We start from the raw sequence: 14,464 nt of genomic DNA on the forward strand, positions 1-14,464 counted from the left end.
ACCTTTCAACATGAAGAGGGCGTGAAAAAATAAACCACCTTCAACAGAACTTTAAAGAACTTTGATTTCCTCGTTCTTCTCACAGTTTACAGTGAAAATGTTACAAACTCTGCATATGAGATGCAGAATATGTAAGCGCTACATACAGATGGCCAAGTGGGCATATTTTAGATGCACTTATCCCTCCGGTTATCTCTGTTGGCACCACCCATCCAGCTTTGAAGCGGCACGCTTGAAAGGCAAACGGCACGAAGCGCAGCAGAAGCAGGAATGCCAGACGATGGATCATCTGAGCGCTGTTCAGAGCGGCTGAAGATTAAAGCCCGATAAGAACGCGCCGGTCCATCACATTCGCTCCCAGAGCAGCCAGATACCGCCTCTGCTGCCAGATCCACAGCTGGCTGAAGTTCCTGCAGCTCAAATGGAGCACAATAAAGAGCTCCGCTCTGGACAGGTCTATGGTTTTCACAGTAGGTCCAATGCTCTGGCATTTGGTGATGATTAACCAGCCACCCTGTTAGCAAATGGAACCGTTCAGTCTTTCTGGGAATGGCCATTTGTCTTTGTGCGGAAGTGGGTCTATTAATCAGCCTTCAGGGAGAGGAAACATCTAAACGAGACTTGGCCGATGTCCAGCTCTGGATTTCTGCTTGGTGTGGCGGGAGAGATGAGCGTTACAGACGTCATGCCATCGTTTAGTTCACTGCATTGCTTTGCTGGCTCAGATGTATTGACTTTGTGACAAACTGGCCTCCTGTCAGTGGAAACTACCGTATTTTCAGACTATAAGTCACATTTATTTAGAGATTTATTTCACACAATCCAAGATTGAAAACTGACATTTAATCTTATAAGGCAACTTATTAAATGACCCAGCTGCATCCACAATGGGCTGAATAACATGAAACATACCTGTAAAGTTGAGTTGACAAAATTACACTGAAATTAGACCGTGAGCGTAGCGGTGCTACGTGCTAAGCTAACAGCACGATACGGATGTTTCAGAGCAACATAAAGCTCACATGCATCAGGGAAGTTGTAAAACACCCGGATAAGCTAGCGCTAGCTGCTATTAGCTTCACGGACAGCCCGACAACAGGGTTCTGTATCTGTGTGGGCGCTTAGCGCTGCACCAGCTGTGTTCAGTCTTTGTTGTCTATAAGTTAACGTTTCAATTAATTTTTAAGTGGTTAAGTAGTTTTCACAAGCCTAAAGCGCCCTCTTGAGGCTATAGACGGTAATGTTTACTCCTTGGTCCATGTTGGTTAGTATGATTTACCATTTAAAATTAATATATAAGATGCAGGATTGGCCAAACTATGAAAAAATGTGGGATTTATAGTCTGAAAAATACGGTACTTTTATTTGGCTTCAGAAGACCGTCAAGCAATTCTCCATAGTACTCTTTAAAAAAATGCATAGAAGTAATCAGTTTCATTAACATGTTTTCACACAGAAAAAAAAAAAGCTAGGTCAGGTTCTGGTAAAAAGAAAAAAAGACTTTACATTAAACGTTGTTCTCAAGAATTCCCATCTGGTTAAGGAATGGATGAATGGTTTTAGTTTAATGATGCTAAGGTTGTAGTCCCGCCTGGTTTGACTATGAGCTGCTGCTTCTGTTGGCGGCGGTTTTGTTCTCGTGCCTTCAGGCTTAACTGTGCGTGAATAAATTAGATGTCAAGTATTCTGTAGCTCTTATCGTAAATGCAGCATAATATCACAGGTGTGCCTTCAAAGAACTGGAAAGGCCTTTTTGTCTCTGTGTTCTAACCAAATGTGAGACATTTTCCTTAGAGGATGCTCATGATTCGGTTGGGGGTGTGGCGAGGACTCTTCATCATTGGGGGGAAACCTCTCCTTCCTCCTAGTTTAGAGGAATTTCAGCTCAGTGAGGGATTCCTCTGGATTAAAACTGTAATCAACTTTTAACAAGTTCAGTTGCATTGACCGTTTATGGTCGAATGAAGGCAGAACATGAGGTGGAACCGGGTACCTTCATGTACAACTGTGATCTAAACAGGAAAATTGCATGTACATGGTTTTATAAATCTGAATTTTTATTATTTTATTGCTGTACGTACTCTTTTATTATGGATTCTGCGCAACGTTTTCTAAGTGCACTTCTGTAGGTTTGGCTGTCAGCCTCAAAAGGTTTTGCACCGATGTGTGTTGATTCTTACCCGCCTGATAACATCCCGGTTTTTTGTTTTTTTTGTTTTTTGTTTTTAAGAAATAGTGATTATATGACTCTAGTAAATAATCAGCAATCAGAAGGTCACCCAGATTTGCTTTGGTTTAATCAGGGCTCCTTATCTGTTATAGTCCACAGGTCTGTTGACCTAAGCAACAATCAGAGCCATAAGCAATGCAAACGGGGTGTAATATACAAACTTTAGAAAATAACATGCCATTAAATCAATTTATACGTGAGATTTTTCTAACTCTGTGACTGTTATCGTAATAATTCTTCTGAATACCGAACTAGCCAGAGACATGAAGGCCTATAGAGCTGGAGGCACTGTTGCATCACCTGGACTCTTTTCTTCATGCATTTCTTGTCGATTTGCTGCAAAACCTGTAATTACATTTGACTCTAGGATGCTTCGCTAAACCGAGGAGTTCATGGCTGAATTAAATAAAACCCTTTTTAACAAGTTGGTTCAAGGAAATGATTGCATCGACGCGCTGTCTCTGCAGCTTAGACGGCTCACAGCGGTGGGTCAACTTAAACTTTAGATTCTGCCATTACAGACCTGTCTGCAACTTTGATAGCCTAAGACTTGCATCCTATGCAAAATAATGTTTAAAAGACAGAAAAGATTGTGTTGCCTTGCATCTAAACAGTAAATGTGGCTGCAAAGTTAAGGGCGCCGAAATCTCCACATCAGAATGTGGTTAAAAAGTTGTTAGCGTGTTGAAAGTCAGGCTAACATTCGACTTTAAGCCGATAGTTTCAACGTTATTAGGCTAACTTTGGATACGGCATATGAGGTAAAGCGGTCCGGTTGGTACCGTGTGATCCTGGGCCAAATGGATGAAAGCAGTAGAAAAGGTCGCTGCAGTGCTCTTTTCAGAGAGGAGAGGCGTTCTCCTGCTGTCCATCCAAACATGTCACACTTGTTTAGTCCTTTAACTGTGCTGGCACTGAACATGCTAACTTTTATTACACTTCTGCTAGTCGTTATCAAAGCCAATGGACAGGGAATAAAAAAACTAAATCTTTGTCTTTTTCTTAGAAGGTTTTTGTGTTTTCAGAAAAGAAATGTGTTTTCCTTCCAGAGCCAGGATCAAGCAGAGCGTCTGCAGCAGCATGAGGAATGGAAAGTGCAGTCAGGCTTGGCCTCCGTCCCTGGGAATGAATGGAGAAGTGGGGCAACAAGGCAGCGTGGCGGGGAGGGGAGGGGGCGTTTAATGGCAGCCCAGAAGCCAGGCAGTCATTGTGAGAATGTAGCGTTGGGGGAAAAACAACCACAGGAAAAATGGATTTTTAGTTTTCTCTGACTCAGAGACTTTGGGCAGCGCTTGTTTGACCGCTTTATCATTCATTTCATGCCGAGACAAAACCTCCTGGGGCGTTTCTCTCATCTCTGACGCGTTGTAGAAAGCCTCTTGGTGATGGCGTCGTTTTTCAGACGCTTTGGTTTAGCTGCGTTGTCGGCTGTTGTGGTCGCTTGTGTCGCCACTTTCAGATGGCTGATGCTGTAGCTCCGGCCCGAGCGGGGAAACAAAGGCGTTTGATCTACTTAAAAGGAGCCGAGGAATTCAGCTGTGGGTTTTCTGTGGGTGTGGATGAGGAGACATAAAGGAGCAGTTGGCATGCTGAAGCCTTACTGGGGGGAAAAGGAACAATGAAGTTGAATTTTATTGTGCCGCCTTGTAATAAAAGCTTTTTCTGTTCCATCTAAAGTGGGTTTTCCATCCAGGAGGCTTTTTTGCTGCTAACGCGCTCTGTAGGGTTGCAGAAGCTGTTCTGACCCAGCTCTGTTACAAGGTTTATCGGCGTAAACTTGTTTTTCCAACATCAATCAGGTCTCAGAGTAAAATAATCATTCTTTTGTTCTACAATTCAGATTCTTCTGTCAGGAAGCGCTTGGTTTATATTCCCAGCGCTTGTCTCAATGGTGTTTTATAGGCAAAACAGCAGCAGAATGTGTTTTTCTTTGTTAAGGAAACAGTAAGAAGCTTTCACTTTCAGAAAAAAACAAGCAGCCGTGAATAAGTGTGATTCTTGCGAGCTTCTGGAGTGGCTAAGGTCCGGCGTGTTAAAAGCTATTTTCTGCTCCAGGTTTGGCCAGCAGGCTGCTAACAGACCTCTCCGCCCTGCAGAAGGAGACTGAGTGGATTCATTGTTGTTCACACATCCTTGCCGACCCAAAGCCTGGCTTGTGTTTCACGATAAAGCCGGCGCCTTTAATGAAACAGTGATAAATTGTTTCACTGCGGGCCGAGCTCAGTCAGAACTGCTGAGGCGCTGCACTCTGTAGTTTTCTTGGATCAGAGCTCAAGCTGCTCTCTCTCTCTGTTCTTCATTATAAAAGCTCCAACACCACCTGTATAATCACCCCACCCTATCAAATTGCACCCCTCTTAGCCTGTTATGGGCGTTCAGGCCGATAAATGTAGATTGCCTGCGCTTGTTGGAGGGGGGGGGGTGGTTAGTAGCAAACCTAAGTGAAAGCATATGTGCCAGAAAGCACTCTGGCCTGGTTATAAAAAGCCCTTGTGGTTCTGCAGGATTCTGCTTGTCGACTTCCTGAGACTTTAGGACGATCTGGGTGAACGCCGGAAAAAACAGGACGGCTGCATGGAAACTGTGAATCCAGAAGCGAGGGGGGGAGGCTGGCTGTTTTTCTTTGTCTATAAATGAGTCCATTGTGACAAGTTCAGTTCAAAGGTGGGTCAGGATTCTGTCCACAGGAGCTGAGTGCGATGCTTAGTCTACATTTATGCAATAAAACAGGAAAACTGGGTTTAAGAGGTTCTTGTTACTTAGAAAATACATACTCTGTGTGCCTAATCTGTGAAATAACATACACTTAGAGGGTGTTTAAGGGAGAACTATCTTTATTTTTCTTTAGAAAAAGTCACGTAGGACAAACTGAGTAACAACCCAGAAGGAGTCGACTGTAACTTGTTGCAACGTCTTCCACATTTCCCTTCTAACAAAGTAAAATTATTATTATTATTGTTTTTATTAATAATCATCATTGGCATTGTGATGGTAAGGGTTTTGCTCGGGGACCAATTAAATTGTATTTATATAGTGCCATCCAGATTAAGTGATTGATTAAGAAGTTTATTTTTTGTGGACTCTGGTCCAAAGATTGCAACTTCTGTCTTGTTAGAATTTAAGTGTAGGAAATTTAAAGTCATCCAGCTTTTGATGTCATCAAGACATGACTGCAGTCGAAGTAACTGATTGGATTCATCAGGATTTATGGATAAATATAGCTGAGTGTCATCAGCATAATGGTGGAAATTAATCCCATGCTGTCTGATAATTTTGCCAATTGGAAGCATATATATAGTAAATAGAATTGGTCCAAGGACTGAACCCTGTGGTACTCCACAAGTGACCCTAGAGTTTGAGGAAGATTTATTATTAACATGAACAAACTGGAATCTGTCCGACAGATAAGATTTAAACCAGCCTAATGCTTTCCCCTTAATCCCTACAGTATGCTCAAGTCTTTGTAGGAGAATATTGTGATCAACTGTATCAAATGCAGCACTGAGATCTAACAGGACAAGTACAGACACAAGTCCATTATCTGAGGCCATGAGAATATCATTAGTGACCTTCACCAGAGCTGTTTCAGTGCTATGATGAGCTCTGAAGCCTGACTGAAACTCCTCAAGTAGGTCATTGCTTTGTAAATGTTCACAAAGTTGATTAGCAACTACTTTCTCAAGAATTTTAGATAAGAAAAGATTAAATATAGGTCTGTAGTTTACTAACTCATCTTGATCAAGAGAAGTTTTTTTTTTAAGTAAAGGTTTAATAACAGCTACTTTAAAAGCCTGTGGTACATATCCATTTACTAAGGATAGATTATTCATGTCTATAATAGTGCCACTGATCAAAGGGAATATGTCTTTAAACAACTTGGTTGGGTTTGGGTCTAACATACAGGTAGAAGGTTTAGATGAAGCTAAAATTGTAGATAGCTCAGAAAGCTCTACTGCTTCTAAACAGTTCAAACACCGCGCAGGTTCTAAAGATTGCTCCAACGCTTCCTCACTTACTGAGGATGATCTATGCTGTATTTCAGGGATAGGTTTATACCTCTTTCTAACGTGTTTTCATTCATTCTATGCACATTTTTACTTCTCCATCTTTAAGCATATTAAATGTCATAGGATGTGTTTAAAGTGCTGCTGTATAAATGGCACGTTTCCAGAGACGCAGCCAAGCTGTTCGTGGTCTTTGTTGACTTCTCAGTCAAACAGGTTTTGAAGAGATTAAATGCTGAGTTTCTGTGTTTCTTCATTTAGGAGAGGATGCTGAGCCAGAGTAGCACCAGCGCCAGGAGTCGAGACGTGTTTGGGCTCCGGTGTCTGCCAGGTAGGAATTGTTGTCACCTTAAAAGTGTTTGTTAATTCAAGAGATCAGCTTTTTGTTTCCCTTTTGGTTACTTTTCTATATTTCTCTTTCTTTAATATTTCTACGTTTTGTCTAAGCTAAATATTTCTGCTGTTCTTCCATCTTAAAGGGGACATATGCTGCTTTTTGTTCTTCCTTTTTCACATTTAAATCTTTCACTTGGGGTCTACATCAAGTCGAACTGCGATGCTTTGGTCTGAATTTGTCGTAATTTGTGGCCCGACAGCTCCTCCTTTGCTCCTGCTCTGAGGGCAACTCGTTTTGGTGCCGTCTCTTTAAATTTTGACTTATCCACTTGTAGTTTCGCCATCCTTCAGCTTGGAATACAAAATTGCAGCAAGAAACGTAAAAATGGTGGATTCGCAAAATTGGTTAGCCGGAAGTCGAAGACCTTGTTCAGCGGCTCTGCAGCAAATATTGTGACGTAATTATTAAAAAAACTAAAGAGCAGAGAAAACTGAGGGATTCAAGAGACTAGATTCACATGTTCTGCATTCCTAGAGACTCCAAGCACACAAATAAATGTAATTCGGGACTAAAAAAAGTGGATTTTGCATGATCTGCCGCCTTTAACACCAGTTCCATCCTGAGATTTTAACGTTTCTCTGTGACTTGTTGACGGTTTTGGACTCATCTTGTTTTTTCTTCGCTGGCTTTCAACCTTTCCTTCTCTAAAAACTTCACTCTGTCATTGCTTTTCTATCCCCTTTTCTTTACCGTCATCCCAGCTAAATTACAAAAAACTCAGTGGTCCTCAAAGAGAAACGATAAAAGAGGTGTAGTCCCTACCAAGAGCTAAATCAGCTCCTCGGAGCTAAAGCTCCAGCACGTAAATATTGCATGAATCTTGAAAAGCTGAGTCTGATCCAGTTGGAGGAATCCATTTTTTAATTTCTAGTGTTGAGACCATTTTTAAGGGCAAGTTCTCTTTCGGGCACAAAGGAGTCAGGAGTCGGTGTAAGTGCACCGAGTGAAAGGGCTCGTGTTGCAGCTGCAGACTCTTACTTTCTCCCAGTCAGCAGCTTCTGTCGGTTCATGCAAACGCCCGGCACCGAAACGTTACCCGCCGGCTCTCCTTGGCTTAAAGCAGCCATGTCATGCAGGTTTTCCCCTTGCAGAGCCAATAACTTTAGACTTTTAAACGTGTTTCCCCACCAACCAGACGCAGGGTAAAAATAAATGTGTGTTTACAGAAGCAGTTCCGTTGCGGCGGTAGCTAGCGGACTCACGGCACGGCCGGCGTTCTCATGTGACGGCGGGACACAGGACCTCAGAAACAGAGCTGGCCTGCAGGAGGTCAAACGGGTCAGCGCGGCTCCAGCAGCCATAGGTAGATCATGTACCATTTCAATGCTGCTCGGGGAGGAGGCGGTATACTGTCCATCCGCACACAAAGCCAGAGGCCCGAACCCCCTTCAGAGCGACGTCCCCTTTCTGCTGGGTCTAATGTTACCCAGGATCCTAACAGCTGTCAGTCAGCTGGATGCCGCGTTGATTGATCAACAACGGCCATGATCTTTGCATTATCTGGTTTCATTTGCCAAGAAATTCTTTGTTTCAACGCGCAGAAGATTGAGGATTTCAGGCTGAAAAGGCTTCAGATTGTCTTTGTTTAAATGTTCTGATTTCCAGCCAGCACAGGTGACCCAGTTGATCGCCTGCACTGGCTGACTGGTTGGAGCGTTTTGGGCAACGGTTGAGCAGAAAGTAAATGCATCTGAAACGGATGCATCTGTGGTCAGCCTTGGAGTCTGGTTGCTGTTGAACTTTATTCTGTGGTGGATGATAGTACAGACACCCGACTCAGAGGTCTGTTCTCGTTGATTATATTTTCTGAGTCCTTCATTTGTTGCTGCTTTTAATCAGTTTAACTCAAAGTAATTGGGGTCCCCCCCCCCCCACTCCCCCCCCCCCCCCCCCCCCCGTGGTTACAGGAGTGCAGAAGTCTTTAGTTCAGTTTGAAACATTTCGCAAAATGAAAGTTACGTTTCTGATGTTTCTCAGCTTTATTTTCTTAAATGGATCCTTCATTTCGATATTTCCCAGTGGCACTTGCAGTTAAGACCACATGCCTCATACCCCTGGCAGGTTTACCGCCGTGTCTCTTTTCACTGATAACAGCGAGCTGAGGATTTAAAAGAGGCTCAAAATATCAGCAGAAATATACAAAAAGTCTGATTTTGATTTGCTGAGATGTCAGTAAAGGCTTTTTTCTGTTGATATTTTTAGAATATTGTAAATAATTCTTTTTAGCATTTAATTTGACCCATTTTTTAATATCAAAATTGAATTAAAACAGAATATTTTTACAGTTACTACTCCTTTCACATCGCCTACCAAAAATGAACCAATTTTTCCCAGAGGTATGAATAATTTGGGGCTTAACTGCATCATGGGCACCAATAGGGTAGGACAATATTGGTGAAAAAGCATTTGGATAAAATACAAATCATATTGATCGGTATCGATAATTATCAAAGAATTCAAAGCATATATTTGAAGTGCAGCCCTGAACTTTTTATGCTGCTGCTTAATGACCTATTTTTAGGTAAAGAACATATAAACACTGAATTCAACCCTTTATTCAACCTAGTTTTTTATCAAAACTGCTGTTTTCTTTTAAAAAAGCAAAAAAAAAAAAAAAATCATGCACTCTCTGAACTTTTTGAAGGGGGCGGAGCTTGATGACGGAGCGTTCCTGGGTCTGCGTTGATTGGTTGGGAGGATGTAATGACTGTAGTATTAACCTACATGATAGGCTGGAATGAAAAATGAAAGAAAACTTTTTACTGACCCTTTTTTCCCCTCATAGCTCCACATGTCTATCGATCGATATTGAATTATCGTGTTATCTGGATTTAGGTCTTTTATGTGAACAGCCGTGAAACCAAACATCATGGATGTAGAAACCCCTCCTCACAGAATGCCAGGCCAGCTGTAGCACGGCGTTCTGTTCAGCCGTGGCACCGTCCTGCAGGCGGCCATGGGCTCGGCTACAGCTGCCGCCAGCTTCATGTTCTCCTGTAGATGATCCACTTGGCTCCGGCTTTCAGTGTTTAACACGGTTTCTCTCCTATCAAAGCTGTTGGCAGTTTAACTGCAACTAACTGTGTTCTTTTTTTTTATCCACTAGACTTGAAAACTGGATCAGAGCTGATCTGGTTAGCTGTGTTTCCTCCCGGTTAAAGGGGAGTTTTCCTCTCCACTGTTGCTTCATGCATGCTCAGTATGAGGGATTGCTGCAAAGCCATCAACAATGCAGACGACTGTCCACTGTGGCTCTACGCTCTTTCAGGAGGAGTGAATGCTGCTTGGAGAGACTTGATGCAACCTGCTGGGTTTCCTTAGAGAGGAAACTTAACCGATGTGTCTTCATGTTCTGATAGAATTGACTGTGTAAAGTTGAGATGACGTGAGTTGGCTCTATATAAATTAGCTGGGACAGACTTAACTGAATTGAAGAAACAAAAGTATAGATTTGGAGCGGATAGAGCTAGACATGGTTGGGTGTTCCTGCAGGACAATGAACTCAAAAACGCATCCAAACGTATTTTGGAAAAGCCAAGCAGGCTGACATCCATCTGCTGTAATTGTTTTACCTGATGAAAATTTGATGGCTGTGCTTAATAGCCAGTCTGTGCCAGAAACCAACCGAGATCAGAATTACCTCATAACAGCTGACTTGATTGTATTTTACTGTGATTATTCATAAAATTTATTTTTTAATGGGAGAACTGTGGAAACTGTCATTGCTGTTGTAGTAAATATAATTATTTGCCGTCTTAATTACAAGGATTTTGCCTTTATCCCTTCACTCGACCAGATTAACTGCTGCTCCAAGTCTGTTATTTATACACTTTCTCATTAAAAAGGCTGTTTGCTTTATTCAAGCAGACCAAGACTCATATTTTGCTTAGACAGCATATATTTGATGTGCAGGAAATGTGTGCAAAGATTGTTTTATCCCTCCACAGACGGGCTGATGATCTAGCCAGCTCAACAACAAAAGGAAACCCTCCCAATTAATGGTAACTGTCCCGATAATAAAATAAATTAGTGAAAAAGCGCTAATTGGTGACTAAACGTGAAACAGAGCTGCGTTGGTACAGTAAGGGCTTGTTATGCTGCAACTGGAGCTCTACGGGAACGCCATAAAAAGACTTTATTGGATTAAAGGGCGACATAAACACCTTGACTTGTCCTGCTGACTCGTGCTGGAATGAATCAGCTGCTTAAGCAAAGTTTGATGCCGGTTCCCACTCCGCCTTTTAGTTCCACCTTTTAAAATCTGCAGCCTGCAGGAGTGTGTTCAGCTCCCCGAGGAGATTTTAACGAGAACCACACGCCCTCTGTGCTCACGCTCCCTGCTGCCGGATCACTTGTGGTTAAGTTTGATTCACAGCTCCAATCTGGAGGATTTTAAAGCTTAATTACAGTTCATGCTGCTTGGTTTGAATTTCTCTTGTGTACCCGGAAACCTATGGTGCAAAAAAACGTATTTTCCAGCAGCAGAAGCAAGTTTTTTTATCTGTAAAAATGGCCATTTCCTGTTTGTGTGCCGGTTCCCCCCTGAGAAGGAGGACTGGGCTCGGCCCAAAAGCTGAAAAGCGTGTCCCAGTTCCCTTTCACGTGAGCGCTGGAGGAATGTGGCCCTTCCCCAGGTGGTTTATTGTGACAGCAGCCTCTGCTCGCCTTCTGTGGATCTTTTGAGTGAAGCTGAAACGTTTTCTGGACCGTTTTCTCCGCACCTTCCCAGCCCTGGTTTCTGTTGCCATGGGAGCTCAGAGCCTCGCTGGCAGGGGTTCGGTATTCCTGCGGGAGACTCGGAAAATGTAGCCGCCTCGCTTTGTTTCTTTCTTCTTCTATGACCTGCGTTTGTAGGCCCATCTGTGTTTGTGAGTGATAAGGTTTTTTTTCTGGAACTTTAATTACCTCGTTACGGTTGTTTCTAAGCGAGGTGGTCGACTCACACGTGAGAATCTCCCGTTAATAAAATGGTGTAATGTGCTGAAGGCAGCATCTCTCAGAGCCTTTTTAGTGCACTCTGCTCATCGGAGTGATGACGGTCTACAACACAAGGACAAACCTTTAGCTGCGAGGACGTTCTTTCCACCCACTCCCATCTGCTGGCTCCTTTTCAAAATCCTGCTCCTTTCTTCCCGTTGTGGATCCCAGCCACATGTAACATGTCATTCTGCTGTCTGCAGATCTGAAATCCTGCTCTCTCGTCTGTCCTCCAGGTGAATGTGTCCTCCAGAGGACTGCCATGGTGAGGAAGAAGCTGACGGCCAGGGAAGGCAGGGGCTGGCTCTCTGGTACCCTCTTCTGTACCCACTTCAGGGTGGCATTTGTTCCCCAGGACAATCCCAAAACTGACGTGAGTCTTCACCTGAGCTGACCTCTTAAAAAAAAAAAAACATTTCTCTGGCAGAAAGGAGTCGGCAGCTTTCAGTCTGTATGTTTTCAGGACATTGTGAAAAACTAACGTGATCCCTACACTGCAAAAACGGATCTAAAACAAGTAAAATGTTCTTAAAGTTAGTCTATTTGTCCTTAATTTGAGCCAGTAAATAAGATTATCTGCCAGTGGAATGAGTATTTTTACTCTTAAAATAAGATAATTAGACATCCTGCACTTGAAATAAGATCATGGAGATGAATTGTTCCTATTTTACGTGGAAAAATCTTATTCCATCATAAATCATCTTATTTACCTGCTCATATCAAGGACAGATACACTCATTTAAAGAAAATTTTACTTATTTTTAGTTCTGTTTTTGCAGTGTAATATGAGCAACAAGTGATCTACTGTGCATATTAACGGCATTTATCAAACAGAACCTGAATCGGTCCTCCAACAGTCTGAAAACGATCGTTTTGCTCCCGTATACCGTCACTGAGGATTGTTGGTTGCATGTCCCGCCTTCTCTATTAAAGCTGAGGTTTCGTTAGTTTGCTGCGCTGGAAGATGTTTGTGCCAAATAGGAAAGTCCTCAGTAATGACCTTAGATGAGCAGCTGTTGCTACCCTGTGCAATCCTCAGTGAACAGCAATAACCCAGTGCCTCGCTTGGCATGTTAAATGTTGAAGAAGAGCAAACACGGCCCATCAGCACCAAACCCACATTACAGCACAGTGGTGATTTGGGCTCAACGTGCAGCCAAGTGACCCGGATACCTTGCAGCCATTGTGCTGACCATGATCTCCACTGTTAAAAGCTTTAGAGTCAAATATGTGGCCAGCAGGGTGAAAACTGAAGCTTTGTCCAAACTGGGTCAAAACCTGGACATTCATCCTAAACACAGCAGCTGATGGACAATAAAAGTCTGAAAAAGAGAAGGATCACGGTGCTGTAGTGTCCCAGCTAAGGTTCAGGCCGAGTCCTGCTTTGGTCCTGCTAGCCGCGCAGAAACGAATTAAAGCAACGGTGTCAAAAAGAGGGGTCAAAGTTCCTTCCCAGAGATGTGAGAGTCAGATAACCAGGCAGGAAACAACAACTCTGAGTCAGCGGTGCTGAAAGCCACGCCGTCCAAGCTTTTTAAAGGTATACTATGCAACCGGGGTTGATTTTCCAGCGAGGCTCCCCCCAGAGGGCAAAAGTAAAAGTGCACTGTCATAAAGATGCTCAGCTGTTCTGGTTCCTCCATCAAGCCAGGCGCGGTTGTTGTGAGCTTAGCAGACAGGCGAACTCAACGAAAAGTCGAAAAAAACGGCAGTACAAACAATGACTAACACAGTGAAGGTATGAACATGCACAGAGAGAGAGAGAAACAATTCCAATGTTACTTACAATTGCATCAGCAGAAACGCCAGGTCCGCGTCAGCCTTGCAGCCTTCTTTTTCTTTTAGCTCTCGCCATTGGGAAAAAGCTTGCCCGATGTTCACCTGTGTACGACTCCTCTCTGTCCAGAGCCCTTTTCCTCTTTCTTGCCTGCTCCGACATGGGCTTTCGCTGTTTTTCTCACTGGTTCCGCCATGATAACTGCACAAATATCGCCACTGCGCTACCAACAAGGACGCCTTTCACTGGGGGCGTGTAGCAGTTCTCGCCGTAAAGCAAGACCGACTCTCGCGATGCACACGAGACTTCTGAGCCTGTGGGTGCGGGCCGAGGGCTCCTGCAATTGCAAGTGCGGTATTTCCCCCACAGACCACCAGGGCGGCCGAGAAAACCTTTGTTCGACCTGAAATGACTCATTTAATCATCCAAAACGGTATGGAACACATTAATTAACTGAAAAATGTTGCATAGTATGCCTTTAAACACCATCATCTTAGGTTCCTCAGTGCCAGGATCTGTTAATGCTGCCATCCTTTAACGGTCAGAGCCAACGTTAGGAAGCCGTGGCCATCTAAATCTGCTTTCTGCAGGACAATGCTGACCCAATCCTGCTGGGGGATCACGACATCGCTCTGCCGTCCATAGAGAAAGTGGTGGCCGGTGAGTAACGCCTCAGACACGCTTTGTGGTGCCGCTGGCTGTAACCTGCGTGAACGGCACCTAAAGCTGATTGGCTCTGCTTTGTGTTGCAGTCGGACCGAACAGGACCAAGCTGGTGACCCCAAACTCCTCCCTGAAGTTCACCCCTGAGGAGCTGGTGCTTTACTGCCGGGACATGCGGGTCATGTGCTTCCTGTTTGACCGGCTGACTCCTGACGCACAGGTCATAGAGGTGTGTTCAATGGTTTTTCTTATCTCCTTTTTTTTGGTTTATTGCACCAGTAATATACTCCCTGGGTCGTCACGCGCGTTCTGCAGGTCTAAGGTCTTATCAGGACAGAGTACAAAGTTACCACGTCATCCTTCACTGCAGAAAAGAAACTAAAAGTACGTAAAAGTTTCTCTAAATTAGTGCATTT

At 43.5% G+C, this 14,464-nt stretch overlaps 1 protein-coding gene across 1 annotated transcript in view; it reads left to right on the forward strand.

Moving 5' to 3' along the window:
- Window positions 1-14,464, forward strand: part of mtmr11 (myotubularin related protein 11) — a 52,991-nt gene that overhangs the window by 6,218 nt on the left and 32,309 nt on the right. The window contains exons 2-5 of the mRNA XM_036135470.1: window positions 6,496-6,565; window positions 11,845-11,981; window positions 13,976-14,045; window positions 14,138-14,277. Of these exons, the coding sequence (XP_035991363.1) occupies window positions 6,496-6,565; window positions 11,845-11,981; window positions 13,976-14,045; window positions 14,138-14,277 (417 nt within the window). The remainder of the gene's footprint in view (window positions 1-6,495; window positions 6,566-11,844; window positions 11,982-13,975; window positions 14,046-14,137; window positions 14,278-14,464) is intronic.

The sequence above is a fragment of the Fundulus heteroclitus genome, chromosome 3, assembly GCF_011125445.2.
Source record: "Fundulus heteroclitus isolate FHET01 chromosome 3, MU-UCD_Fhet_4.1, whole genome shotgun sequence".
Classification (NCBI taxonomy): domain Eukaryota; kingdom Metazoa; phylum Chordata; class Actinopteri; order Cyprinodontiformes; family Fundulidae; genus Fundulus; species Fundulus heteroclitus.